The sequence below is a fragment of the Neophocaena asiaeorientalis genome, unplaced genomic scaffold (assembly GCF_003031525.2).
Source record: "Neophocaena asiaeorientalis asiaeorientalis breed wild unplaced genomic scaffold, Neophocaena_asiaeorientalis_V1.1 scaffold114, whole genome shotgun sequence".
NCBI lineage: Eukaryota > Metazoa > Chordata > Mammalia > Artiodactyla > Phocoenidae > Neophocaena > Neophocaena asiaeorientalis.
In genome coordinates this window covers 3,382,340-3,396,567 of record NW_020173116.1, presented here as the reverse complement: position 1 = coordinate 3,396,567, position 14,228 = coordinate 3,382,340, and the positions used below count along the sequence as shown (strand labels likewise).

At 42.6% G+C, this 14,228-nt stretch overlaps 1 protein-coding gene across 7 annotated transcripts in view; it reads right to left on the bottom strand.

The window, feature by feature from the left end:
* KDM3A (lysine demethylase 3A) overlaps positions 1-14,228 on the bottom strand; it is a 56,511-nt gene that overhangs the window by 24,958 nt on the left and 17,325 nt on the right. For 6 of the 7 annotated variants that reach the window (XM_024743707.1, XM_024743708.1, XM_024743709.1 and 3 more), the window contains 3 exons: positions 10,758-10,921; positions 8,690-9,204; positions 3,140-3,344 (listed from right to left, as the gene is read on the bottom strand). In XM_024743707.1, the coding sequence (XP_024599475.1) occupies positions 3,140-3,344; positions 8,690-9,204; positions 10,758-10,921 (884 nt within the window). Of the gene's footprint in view, positions 1-3,139; positions 3,345-8,689; positions 9,205-10,757; positions 10,922-11,100; positions 11,288-14,228 lie in introns of those variants that run through there. The other variant, XM_024743714.1, reaches the window with a different exon arrangement.

The following is a 14,228-nucleotide window of genomic DNA, read 5'->3' as shown; positions in this document are numbered from 1 at the left end:
TAAATGAAAAAGAAATGAAGGAAAGGACAGCAAAGCTCAATAAAACTAAAAGCTGGCTCCTTGAGAAGATACACAAAATTGATAAACCATTAGCCAGACGCATCAAGAAAAAAAGGGAGAAGACTCAAATCAACAGAATTAGAAATGAAAAAGGAGGAGTAACAACTGACACAGCAGAAATACAAAGGATCATGAGAGATTACTACAAGCCAATAAAATGGACCACCTGGAAGAAATAGACAATTTCTTAGAAAAGCACAACCTTTCAAGACTGAACCAGAAAGAAACAGAAAATATAAATAGACCAATCACAAGCACTGAAATTGAAACTGTGATTAAAAATCTTCCAACAAACAAATGCCCAGGATCAGATGGCTTCACAGGTGAATTCTATCAAACATTTAGAGAAGAGCTAACACCTATCCTCCTCAAACTCTTCCAAAATATAGCAGAGGGAGGAACACTCCCAAACTCATTCTACGAGGCCACCATCACCCTGATACCAAAACCAGACAAGGATGTCACAAAGGAAGAAAACTACAGGCTAATATCTCTGATGAACACAGATGCAAAAATCCTCAACAAAATACCAGCAAACAGAATCCAACGGCACATTAAAAGGATTATACACCGTGATCAAGTGGGATTTATCCCAGGAATACAAGGATTCTTCAATATATGCAAATCAATCCATGGGATACACCATATTAACAAATTGAAGGATAAAAACCATATGATAATCTCAAGAGATGCAGAAAAAGCTTTTGACAAAATTCAGTACCCATTTATGATAAAAACTCTCCAGAAAGTGGGCATAGAGGGAACCTATCTCAACATAATAAAGCCCATATATGACAAACCCACAGCCAACATCGTTCTAAATGATGAAAAACTGAAACCATTTCTCAGGGCAACAAGACAAGGTTGCCCATTCTCACCACTATTATTCAACATAGTTTTGGAAGTTTTGGCCACAGTAATCAGAGAAGAAAAAGAAATAAAAGGAATCCAAATCAGAAAGGAAGTAAAACTGTCACTTTTTGCAGATGACATGATACTATGCATAGAGAATCCTAAAGATGCTACCAGAAAACTACTAGAGCTAATCAATGAATGTGGTAAAGTAGCAGGATACAAAATTAACACACAGCAATCTCTTGCATTCCTATATACTAATGATGAAAAATCTGAAAGAGAAATTAGGGAAACACTCCCATTTACCATTGCAACGAAAAGAATAAAATACTTAGGAATAAACCTACCTAAGAAGGCAAAAGACCTGTATGCAGAAAACTATAAGACACTAATGAAAGAAATTCAAGATGATACAAACAGATGGAGACATATACTATGTTCTTGGATTGGAAGAATCAACACTGTGAAAATGACTCTACTACCCAAAGCAATCTACAGATTCAATGCAATCCCTATCAAACTACCAATGGTATTTTTCGCAGTACTAGAACCAAAAATTGCACAACTTGGGGATTCCCTGGTGGCGCAGTGGTTGAGAGTCCGCCTGCCAATGCAGAGGTTGCAGGTTCGGTGCCCCGGTCGGGAAGATCCCATATGCCGCAGAGCGGCTGGGCCCATGAGCCATGGCTGCTGAGCCTGTGCATCCGGAGCCTGTGCTCCGCAACGGGAGAGGCCATAACTATAAAACTCTTAGAGGAAAACACAGGCAGAACACTCTATGACATAAATCACAGCAAGATCCCTTTTGACCTATCTCCTAGAGAAATGGAAATAAAAACAAAAATAAACAAATTGGACGTAATGAAACTTAAAAGCTTTTGCACAGCATAGGAAAACACAAACAAGACGAAAAGAGAACCCTCAGAATAGGAGAAAATATTTGCCAACGAAGCAACTGGCACAGGATTAATCTCCAAAGTATATAAGCAGCTCATGCAGGTCAATATCAAAAAAACAAACAACCCAATCCAAAAATGGGCAGAAGACCTAAACAGACATTTCTCCAAAGAAGATATACAGATTGCCAACAAACACATGAAAAGATGCTCAACATCACTAATCATTAGAGAAGTGGAAATCAAAACCACAATGAGGTATCACCTCACACTGGTCAGAATGGCCATTATCAAAAAATCTAGAAACAATAAATGCTGGAGAGGGTGTGGAGAAAAGGGAACCCTCTTGCACTGTTGGTGGGAATGTAAATTGATACAGCCACTATGGAGAACAGTATGGAGGTTCCTTAAAAAACTAAAAATAGAACTACCATATGACCCAGCCATCCCACTACTGGGCATATACCCTGAGAAAACCATAATTCAAAAAGAGTCATGTACCACAATGTTCATTGCAGCACTATTTACAATAGCCAGGACATGGAAGCAACCTAAGTGTCCACTGACAGATGAATGGATAAAGAAGATGTGGCACGTACACACAATGGAATATTACTCAGCCATAAAAAGAAACGAAATTGAGTTATTTGTAATGAGGTGGATGGACGTACAGTCTGTCATACAGAGTGCAGTCAGAAAGAGAAAAACAAATACCGTGTGCTAACACATATATATGGAATCTCAAAAAAAAATATGGTTCTCATGAACCTAATGTCAGGACAGGAATAAAGATACAGATGTAGAGAATAGACTTGAGGACACGGGGAGGGGGAAGGGTAAGCTGGGATGAAGTGAGAGAGTAGCACTGACAAATATACACTACCAGATGTAAAATAGATAGCTAGTGGGAAGCAGCCGCATAGCACAGGGAGATCAGCTCGGTACTTTGCGACCATCTAGATGGGTGGTATAAGAAAGGTAAGAGGGAGACGCAAGCGGGAGGCGATATGGGGATATACATATGCATATAGCTGATTCACTTTGTTATACAGCAGAAACTAACACAACACTGTAAAGCAATTATACTCCAATAAAGATGTTTAAAAAAAAAATGGAAGTTTGTATTTTTAAGCTTCTTTGCTTTAAAAAAAAAAACCTGAAAAGGAGAATGAGAAGGAAAGAATGTGTAATAAGATCTAGATTCCTAAATCCACAGATTAAAAAGTGTAATCTGTACTCTTTTCAGTTTTAGACTTACTGTTGCTAGAAGAGGGAGAAAAGTACACTACAGGGCCCAGGGTATCTCAGCTTTTCCCCAAATGGCTCACCTCCTGAAGTGAAAGAAGCGGCAAAACACGGGCGAGTCTTTCTGCTGCTCCTTATCCTTTCGGAGGCTGTCCAAGCGACACTCCCGGCACTTGGGCAGCTGTGCAACGATGTTCACGCAAGAGTCGTCCTGCACAAAGGCCTCACCGCTCTGCTGCAGCTTCTTGAGTTTGGCTGGGTCTGTCAAAACCGACTTCCGGGATGGGGCTAGAAAAAAAGATGAAGGAAAATGGGACCTCAAATTTTAAAAGTCACATCAATATTTGACTGAATTCTATTCAAAAGGTCAGTTTTCCCAAAGGGAGAACTCCTCTTCTCAATTACTGGTTCAACTGTAGTAATTTCTAAAAATGGCTTAATAGAAGACAACTGTCAGAACAATTGGAAGTTTTATTCTCTTTATAAAATACACCTCATTTGATGAGTCCATCTGGCAACTTAAAACCCCAGACCCACAATTCCAAGTTAGTGCATACCTCTATTCACAACCCTAGATAAGAAGAACGCTTCAACAGAGGACCGTGCGGGAGTCAACTGTGTCAGTTTTCACACTCAAAAAGACTGGTTTGAGATGTGTTTTCCAAAGCATTCTGCAAAAGCTAACCATTCCAAACGTCACAGGCCCCCTGGCCTATAAGTGATCCTCTAAATGCTTCTAGGAGATGCCACTTGACCCTTGACATATCTTCTATTTCCTTCACACATACGTTCCATTCAAGATTAAGAGCACTGGCTAAAGAGAGGATTTTGATTCTAAGTAAATGCATGTTTTAAGTTTTAACTTGTAATGGGCAGGTGAACTTGAAAGGAAAAGTGAAGATGGTTTTTAAGAAAAAGGGAGACAAAAATAGAGATGTAACATTAAAGAGCAACCACTGTGTCAGACCAAATAACACAGAAAGGAATCCATTTCTAGGTCAAGAGCCTTAAGGCATACAGTGGGCCCTCTACAACCGTGGGTTCAACCAACCATGGATTGAAAATACTACACGACCTGTGGTTGGCTGAATCTGCAGATGGGAATGGGAAGGCTAACTGTAGGGGACTGGTGCATTTTTGGTATCCACAGGGGGTACTGGAAATGATCCCTCTCAGATACTGAGGGACTGTATTTCATATAAAACCGACAGAAGGCGGCGGAGGGGAAGATGGCGGAAGAGTAAGAGGCGGAGATCACCTTCCTCCCCACAAATACACCAGAAATACATCTACACGTGGAGCAACTCCTACAGAACACCTACAGAATGCTGGCATAAGACCTCAGACCTCCCAAGAGGCAACAAACTCCCCACGTACCTGGGTAGGGCAAAAGAAAAAAGAATAAACAGAGACAAAAGAATAGGGACGGCACCTGCACCAGTGGGAGGGAGCTGTGAAGGAGGAAAGGTTTCTACACACTAGGAAGCCCCTTCGCGGGCGGACTGCGGGAGGCGGAGGGGGGAGCTTCAGAGCCGCAGAGGAGAGCACAGCCACAGGGGTGCGGAGGGCAAAGCTGGGAGATTCCCCGCACAGAGGATCGGTGCCGCCGACCAGCACTCACCAGCCCGAGAGGCTTGTCTGCTCACCCGCTGGGTTGGGCGGGGCTGCGAGCTGAGGCTCGGGCTTTGGTCGGAGCGCAGGGCGAGGACTGGGGTTGGCAGCGTGAACACAGCTGACCCCAGAGACAGGTGGGAGACGCGGTTAAAAGCACGGACCCCAGAGACGGGCGGGAGACGCTAAGGCTGCTGCTGCCGCCACGATGGGGCCTGTGTGCGAGCACAGGTCCCTATCCACACCCCTCTTCCGGGGAGCCTGTGCAGCCCGCCACTGCCAGGTTCCCGGGATCCAGGGACAACTTTCCCGGGAGAACACACAGCGGGCCTCAGGCTGATGCAATGTCACGCCAGCCTCTGCCGCCGCGGGCTCGCCCCGCACGCCGTGCCCCTCCCTCTCCCCGGCCTGAGTGCGCCAGAGCCCCCGAATCAGCGGCTCCTTTAACCCCGTCCTGTCTGAGCAAAACACAGACGCCCTCCAGCGACCTACACGCAGAGGCGGGGCCCAATCCAAAGCTGAGCCCCTGTGAACTGTGAGAACAAAGAAGAGAAAGGGAAATCCCTCCCAGCAGCCTCAGAAGCAGCGGATTAAAGCTCCACAATCAACTTGATGTACCCTGCATCTGTGGAATACATGAATATAGACGAGTCATCCCAAATTGAGGAGGTGGACTTCGAGAACAAGATCTATTTTTTCTCCTTTTCCTCTTTTTGTGAGTGTGTATGTGTATGCTTCTGTGTGAGATTTTGTCTGTATAGCTTTGCTTCCACCTCCACCATTTGTCCTAGGGTTCTATCCGTCCGTTTTTTTTTAAATTTTTTTTCTTAATAATTAATTTTAATAACTTTATTATACTTTACCTTCTTTCTTTCCCTTCCTTCCTTCCCTCCCTCCCTCCCTCCTTTAGACAATGAATGATCCCAAATTGAGGAGGTGGACTTTGAGAGCAAGATTTATGATTTTTTCCCCTTTACCTCTTTTTGTGAGGGTGTATGTGTATGCTTCTGTGTAAGATTTTGTCTGTATTGCTTTGCTTCCATCATTTGTCCTAAGGTTCTATCCGTCCCCCCTTTTTTTCCTAAATAATTATTTTTTAATTTAATAACTTTATTTTATTTTAGTGTATCTTCTTTTCTTTTTTCCTTCCTTCCCTCCTTCCTTCCTCCCTACATCCCTTTCTTTCCTTCTTTCCTTCTTCCTTCCTTCCCTCCTTTCTTTCTTTCTTTCTTCATAATTCTACTAATTCTCTCTACTTTTTCTCCCTTTTATTTAGACCTACTGGAGAACGGACTTGAGCATACCGGGAGGGGGAAGGGTAAGCTGGGACAAAGTGAGAGAGTGGCATGGACATATATACAGTACCAAACGTAAAATAGATAGCTAGTGGAGAACAGCCACAGAGCACAGGGATATTGGCTCGGTGCTTTGTGACCACCTAGAGGGGTGGGATAGGGAGGGTGGGAGGGAGGGAGACGCAAGAGGGACGAGATATGGGAACATATGTATATGTATAACTGATTCACTTTGTTATAAAGCAGAAACTAACACACCATTGTAAAGCAATTATACCCCAATAAAGATGTTTAAAAAAAAAAAAAAAAAATCCCCGACAGAAAAGACCTTTTCTCGGGGTCCAAGGGAGCTGAGAAGAGGAAAGTTGATTCTTAGGCAAACAAAAAACAAAAACACAACTTCTGGGGACCCAGTCAAGAGATGGGTAGGAGATGGTGGTAAGGAGTCTTGAAAGAAACTAGAATAAAGATCTCAAACCAAAGAAGGCTTTAAATAATATAAGCACCTTTAATAATTACCTTAGACGTGTTCTAATCTTACCTCTCTTTTAAAGCATGACTAGAGCACAGTGTAAAATGCTAAATGGATGCCATCAGGCCTTGACCCCTTAAACATTCGCATTCAGTTAGTGAAAGAGAAGGTAAAGCAAGAAAGGAGGGAAAATAAAGAAATCAGTAGTTCAGGATGGAATTTTAATTACTCAGATATTGGAAACACATCATTCTTTGAGTGGACCAGTTTTTCCCAGACCGAGTCCAGAGATTATCTTATCTGTTCGGCCTGGGCTTTAAAGAGGAAATACCTAGAAATAAGCAAGTTGAACTATCTAAATCTAGCTCTTCAGTGAGGAGGGGAACAGCTGATCCCCAATCAAGGACTCAATTCAGAGCAGAGTCAAGGGAAAAAAGCAACACCAACTTCTGAGGAGCCACACATCTACTAAACAGAAAGAGGGCAGCTGTTCAACTCCAGCTTGTTTTTGTTTTCTAACCCCTAAGCAAGCAAGGACACACATAGCAGAGGAACAGTTTCCAGTCGAGTCTCTCCATACCCACAAGCAATACTGGTGGAAACAGCACAGAGATCCTGGCAGGCTTCTGATCACACTGTCTTACTCCTCAGCCAAAAGTCCCAGTAGACAGCATGCACCAGGATGTGGAGTGGCTTTTTCATTTCTCTTAAAATCATTTTAGTTGGAGCATAGCTGCACAACATATTGAAAAAGACAAAGCTGGGCTCTGACTGAAACTCACTTCTATACCTATAATGTGCTTACCGGTCCAGAACTTTGTTTCTTCACATATTAAAATAATTTGCCTTAAAAACTAGCTGAATGTGAGGGCTGATGACTCAAAAAGAATAAAGAAATAGAACAGGGACATGGTTATGAATATTCGCTTTCTTTGGGGAGTTACATAACTCCTGAGGAACAGCAGTACCTTATGCAGTTAATTTTGTGCAAATTACCAGCTGTACCGACTTAAGCCTCGAGAACGAACAAGCTGGGTTAGAAGTATTACTCAGCAAGGAAAGTTGTTTTCCAATTCCTCCAACTCTACTTCAAAAAGACCCCCAGTCAAATCCACCTCTAGTTTCAGAGGCCTGTAGGAAAAGCTAGAGTGTGGATTATTCATTTGTTACTTACCCAGATGAATAGCGTTTTCATTACGGTTTTTTTTAAGTTAATTTTCCCACACAGCTGACAATTATCAAGTCTATTTTTAAACTGTAATAGGCCTGAACCTTCTGACACACTGAAGCCATTTAGTTCTATTAATTCTAGTAAGAGAGCATCTGGTAACTACCATCACTGATATTCATCCTCAAACTTAACATAAGTCGTGTGAAATACATGTGCCATCTTCTCTATAAGAAGAGTACTTAGTTCTAAATTGTGGGCGCAGCCGGACCTCCGCTTAAGCAAAGAGACTCTGCCTGGTGTTTCAGCACTGTCCTTAAATTCTTTAACTAAAAATCCCTTTTCTAGAGGTGGTGATGCAATTCCCTTTTTTTTTTTTTTGCGGTACGCGGGCCTCTCACTGTCGTGGCCTCTCCCGCCTCGGAGCAACAGGCTCCGGACGCGCAGGCTCAGCGGCCATGGCTCACGGGCCCAGCCGCTCGGCGGCATGTGGGATCTTCCCGGACCGGGGCACGAACCCGTGTCCCCTGCATCAGCAGGCGGACTCTCAACCACTGTGCCACCAGGGAAGCCCGCAATTCCCTTTTTAAAAGAATTTCAAATCTGGACTACCTGTGTGAGCATAAAATTTCAATCACTTCCTTCACTCCAACCTGGATGTCACAGAAAGATAAGGAATAGGCTGAAGATAAGGCAATCATCAGATCACTTTAGATTTTATTTCAAAATTATTTTCTTAAACCAAAAACTGGGAACCACCTAAGTCATACGGTAAATGCATATAATGGAATCCTTGCAGACTTTAAAATGTTGAGAGGCACCTACACTAATGCACTGGGTAAAACTGTTGGTATGAACCCATTTGTGTAATGGTTTATCTGTGTTTCTATATACATGGAACTAAGTCCACCAAAATGTTAAAAGTAATCATTTCTGAGAAGATTTAGGGATTTTACTTTCTTCTTTGAACTTTTTTGATTGTATGAACTTTTTCTACAGTCATTTTCTCATAAGGTAGGAAGAAGGTATGTGCGTACTGACAACCACTTCTTACCTTCTACCAATAAAGATATGCAGAAACACTCACCATTCTGGATTTTATTGTTGCTTCTTGTATAACAGCTCTCAGTATCTACTTTTGCTGAAGACTCCTTTAAATTCTGTGACTGGCAACCTAAAGTTGAAGGTTCTACCTTTTTTTCTACACAACAATGAGGACTATTACTGTTGACATCTGCCTTCTCTTCTGGCTTATTTGAAAGGACATCAGATGTGGAAGGTCCATGTTCGAGATGCTTCTGCAGTTCAGGAGTACTGGCAATTTCCAGTTCTGCCGTAGAAGAAGCCTTTGTAGGTAAGCACTCCCTAGGAAGGTCAGTCGATGATGGAGGAAAAGATTCCAAGCCGCTTTCCTGGTCAGTGTTTGTCTTCAGCTGGGTATAGCTTCCCTTTGGTTCACTCAGGGTTTTCAAGTCTCCAGTTCCAATCTGAGAGGACTTGGAAGAGAGCAACCCTACTTTGCAGACAACATCTGGTGTTCTCAGTATTTCAGGCTTTGTATTTAGACAGGAAGAAAGTTCTGGTAAAATCTGTTTATGACTTCTGAAAAAGAGTAATATGAAAACTAGCATCTAGGATTCTTTTATCTCTTCCCTACCTTCCAAAAGTAATTGCTTGGTTCCCTAAAGTAACCAGTATGAAAGAGAAAAGAAAACCGCTTATATTAGAGAATTTATGATAGGTTTCTATGGGCTGGAGTTAAAAGTAATCAGTCAATGGCTCTGCAAAAATATATTAAACACGAAGAAAAAGATAACCCTAAATCCTATTTGCGTGTTCTCATAAATCTGTAACTACTTCAAGTTAGTTCTACTTCTCATAGCAAAATGAACCTTAGCTTTCCTTCAAAGCAAACTGAGTATCACATGGAACCCAAATCACCAGCAGCGCAAAACCCTATCTGACTATGAACGTGTTACCAGCCTTAGCACTGGACTATTTCACTCGTTTGGTCAGTGATCAAGACCCAAAGCAAAGAGAAGAGCCAGCTGATTATGTACTTGTTCACAGAACCATCTGGTACTCCCTCCACCCCCAATAGGGGTTATCCTTAAAGAAACTTTGTTTCTCTGAAATTCATCCTAAAGTTCTTTCCCCAGCAAAATGCAAAGTCCTTTTTTCCTGTTACACTCGTTTTCCTGCCTCTAACAAAGGATCTCATCCTGGAGAAGCTGTTCTCACTTAAGTACCCATACTAGACATCTTTGCTTGGGTACCACCGAACTTCTTACGGCTCCCTCTTTCTGCTCTGAAGACCACTCCGCCCTCTCTCTGACTGCTATGTGTCCCTCCTCCAAGCTCTCTCCCAAGCAGCCCGCTGTCCTCCCAGTGAACCGATGTGCTCACCCACCCTCCCACCTTACTGCAGTGGCCTTCCAAGCCTACCTTTCTATACCAGTCTCTGACCCCTATCTTAGGTTTTTATCCACTGCCTGCACAGGCCACCACTCCTCCTAAGAGATCCTTCCCTTCAAACTCTTCTCTCCATTAACCTTGTAGCCACTTTAAATCTCTGATTAAATTTTACATTTCTTATTATCTTCACCTATAACTTAGTAACTATGCCTCATGGCTTAGTATTTTCTCTACTGCCACATTTCTCACCTATACTTGAGGTCTGGGCTGATGAGAACCACTCACTGGAACCCTGTCTCCCTCTTCTCCACACTCCCACTGACCTCGGTCTTCCACATACAACCAATCTGCTCCCTTTTCCTTAAAAGTGGACATTTTTCTACAGCTGTCTGTAGTATTTCAATTGACCATTCTCCCTAGATCATGTCAAGAAAGCGCCTCTTTCCTCACACCCCTTTCTTTTCTGTAACCCTTTAAATGTTGTCCTGTATGCCTACTACACTTACCACCTCTGAAGGCACCTGACCAACTTGGAAACTCTAACCTCCCTGGACAACCTGAGATACACTGAATGGCAGGTAATTACATCAAATTTTAGCTGCACTAAGGGTCTCTCTATAAACACTGAATGTAGGGTCCGTCTTGCCACCTGAGCAATGTCAGCTCAGACAGGAAGAACCATGGCTAAAATAACTGTTCGCTGTATTATGATTAAACATTTTTAAATCGTAACTGCTCACCCTTGAGGAATCTTTGCTCCAAGGTTAGGTGGAGAGTTGGCAGCCTGGGGAGTACTCTGATGTCTCGGGTCCTTACTTGGCGGAGTTGCTGCAGTGCAGCCGAGCAGTATCTCCTTAAAAACTGTTGTGGGAACAGACTGTACAGGACACACACTGGGAGAGGCCTAAAAGATACCAAACCAAACAGGTATTAAAAGGAAAGCCCCTAGTTGAGGCATTACGAAATGCTAGCAAGATTCAAGTTTATTCGCTCGGTTTAGTAGTAAACAAGCACACCAAAATCACCAAATAAAAAGAACAGGACGGTAGAACAAGTAATAAATCACAAATTAAGGACTTATACCTGAGAGCTATTAAATAAGTCACTCCAGCTTTTCACGAAACTTGCGTCTTCCTTTAAAAGATCACAAGCTGATCTTTCAGACCTCTGAATCATTATGCCAGGAAAATGCAGCCACGTGGCAATTACTTTACTAATGCAAGCGCAGAAGTGAGCTTTTAATCGACAGTCTTCAAATGGTGGCAGCTTCACATGCATTCAGTTCGACATTACTAAATGCCCACCACGCACTTACTGCGTAGACTGGCAGGAGACCAGACCACATAGGACTCTTGCAGGCAGTGGTGCCTACTGGGTACCAACTTAAGCCTTTACAATGCAATAAAGGTTGAGGACATGGTTCTTGCTGGTTTGTGGCTCATCAAGTCACAAAGGTCATCCCAAGCTGCAAAAAATATCAAGTCATGACAGGCCTGTGGGACAAAGTTAGGACACTTGTCCCCTTCCACTTTCGTGTACTTTTAACTTTACAAAAATATTAATAACGGACCAAATTCTACCCAGTTTATACTATCCAGTTTATACTTTCCCACCATGGAAAGAGAAGGAAGAGATTAAACTCAACTCCAGACAGCTAAACAGTCTATGGCTTAACCAGGTGAAACCCACTGACCATCTTCACCAGCCTCTTCATCGTGTGCTTAAATTTGAAGTCACATTGTCCTTTTCAATTGCGTCTCTTTCATACCACAATGACCTTTACATTCACCTTACCAAATCTAAACTTGCAAAATCTTCAAAGTTTCATCTTCTAGTTACTAACTTCTAAAATTTGATGCAGAACCTCTCTGAGTAAATTTTTAAAACCTCCCAATTCTGTATACAGACTATGTAGTCTACTCATGAATCTTTTTCGCAGACATTTACTCTGACAGCCTTGAAAATACTGTCTAGTATATGCTAAATACGAATATCTGAAAAATAAGAATTTTCTTAATCGCTATTACAGTTTCGGCATAGCTTCCAACTATTTCAAGGTATCAATGCTAAATCATCTGATCGTATATTACACTAGGTTAGCTCAGTTTTGGTTAAATATTAGCAGCCTAGTGTTCCCCAGAAGGATTGTTTGGGGGAGGCTCTGGCTATTACAAGGACATCCTTGGGCTAGCCAACTTTACATCTCTGGGCCTCAGCTTCCTAATCCTTAAAATAAGGAAATCAGATGTTTTTATTCGTTTTATCCATTGAACTGCTCGAGCCAAAAAACCCTCCAAGTCATTTCCCATACCTGATCAATGAACCAGGAAATCTTGCCTCTATTTCCAAAATGTTTCTGGGATCTATAAATTTCTTTCCGGGCCACCATGACCACCATCTTTCCCCTAGACTACTATGTGTATACTAACTGGCCTGATTCCCTTCCATTTCTGCCTAAAACTTTTGCCTCCTATCTGAAATTTATTCTACCACAGAGCAATCTTTATAAAACATAAATCAATCAGATGGTGGCACTCCACTGCCTCCAAGAATTCTACACAGTCTGGTCTCTGCCAACCCTGCCCCTCATCTCACTCCATTTGTTTACGGTGCTCCAACCATACCGGCTTCCTTTCTGGTCTTCAATGTTCTAAGTTCTTTCTTGCCTGCCCCTTTGTACTTCTATCCCCCCTGTCTGGGCAGTTTTCATGTGGTTGGCTGGTTCCATCCTTCACCCTCAAATCTGCTCAACTGTCACCTCAGTATCTCTGATCGCTCTTTCCAAAGCAGTGTCCCACAAGCCGCTGCCGTACGCTTTATTAGATTGCCATGTTTCTATCTTTTACTGTACTACCACACTGTGAAAATACCTTAAGTTACTTCTTTTTACTGTCAGTCTCCTCACAATGAAAAGTAAACGCCTATGGACACAGACCCTGCTCTTGTATCCACCGTTACACCTTTTAAAGCCAGGCACATAGCAGATGCTCAATAAAAAAGACTGGTGGAATGCATGAATGAATAAATGCTCTTAGCACTTAATATTTCAAAGAGCTACAACTAAGTCTTGTGAGATGCCTCAAGAACCAGGCAGTAATGCTCACCAATGTCTAGCACATATTACGTGTTCAATAAATATTTGTTGGAAAGCAGGATGGAGGAATAGAGGGAAGGGAGGAGGACTCTGCTGTTTTTACAATGGTGCCTCACCATACCGAGGAAAGGTTTTGTAGAGGAGTGGCAACGACAGCACGGTGGCTAAGAGCACTGGGTTTCGGTGTTAGACCCTGGTTGGAATCCAGTCTCTGACACTTCCTAGCACATTCTTTAACCTCTCTAAGCTTCAGTTTCCTCCAGCATAATGAGGAGTAATGAATGACAGTAATGAGAAAAAAGGAGAGTAATGAAGCATACTGTACAGGGCTGTGCTGTACCACTAGTGCCTGGCACACAGATTAGCTGTCTCAAAGCAGGAAAATACCCGGAGAAGTTTCTTGGTGCAGTCACCATGTGTTAGAATTACCATAACCTGGATGCTTTTCCTTTAAGAAGATGAAGTATATCACTCTACAACTTTACTGAGGTTTAGCTCAACAGGGATAGGGCTCCGATTCCAAAACCCATCTCCACGTGCACACCACTGCATTGGCCTCTGACTTGACAAGGGTCAAAGTTTCTTCTTACCTGAAGAGTTTTCCCTGAAGGTCTTCTATACCAGTCATGGCAATAGTTCCTCCCTGCCAGCAGACGGAGATAATATAATTGAGCGTATAATGATATTCCAAAAAGGACACTGCTGGCTCACACTCCTTAGCAGACTCTCTCAATTAACCAGGCAACGTCCTAACTCTGAGGAATAGTCTGCTAGGCAGAGAAGACCTTCAAGGAGCCAGATGTTACTGGCAAACAGGTTTACCTTATCCAAAAGTATTCATCCCAGCAATCAAGAGTGTTATCAACCTCAACCTAAACTCCTGTCATCCAAAGAGCACCAAACTCTTTGCCAGTCCAACACATCTGGAAAGTGCAGACACAGTGAGACGTGCACCAAGTGTGTTACTGTACTCACCTTTCACTCACACGTGTGAATGAACTCTCTTTCTTTCCCCACTTCTCCCTTTACCTCTCCATCTCCCCTGAAATCTAGGCTAGGCCAGTGTTTCCAAAAACTTGCCTGATTGCAAGGATCACCCAGGATATGGAAAAATATT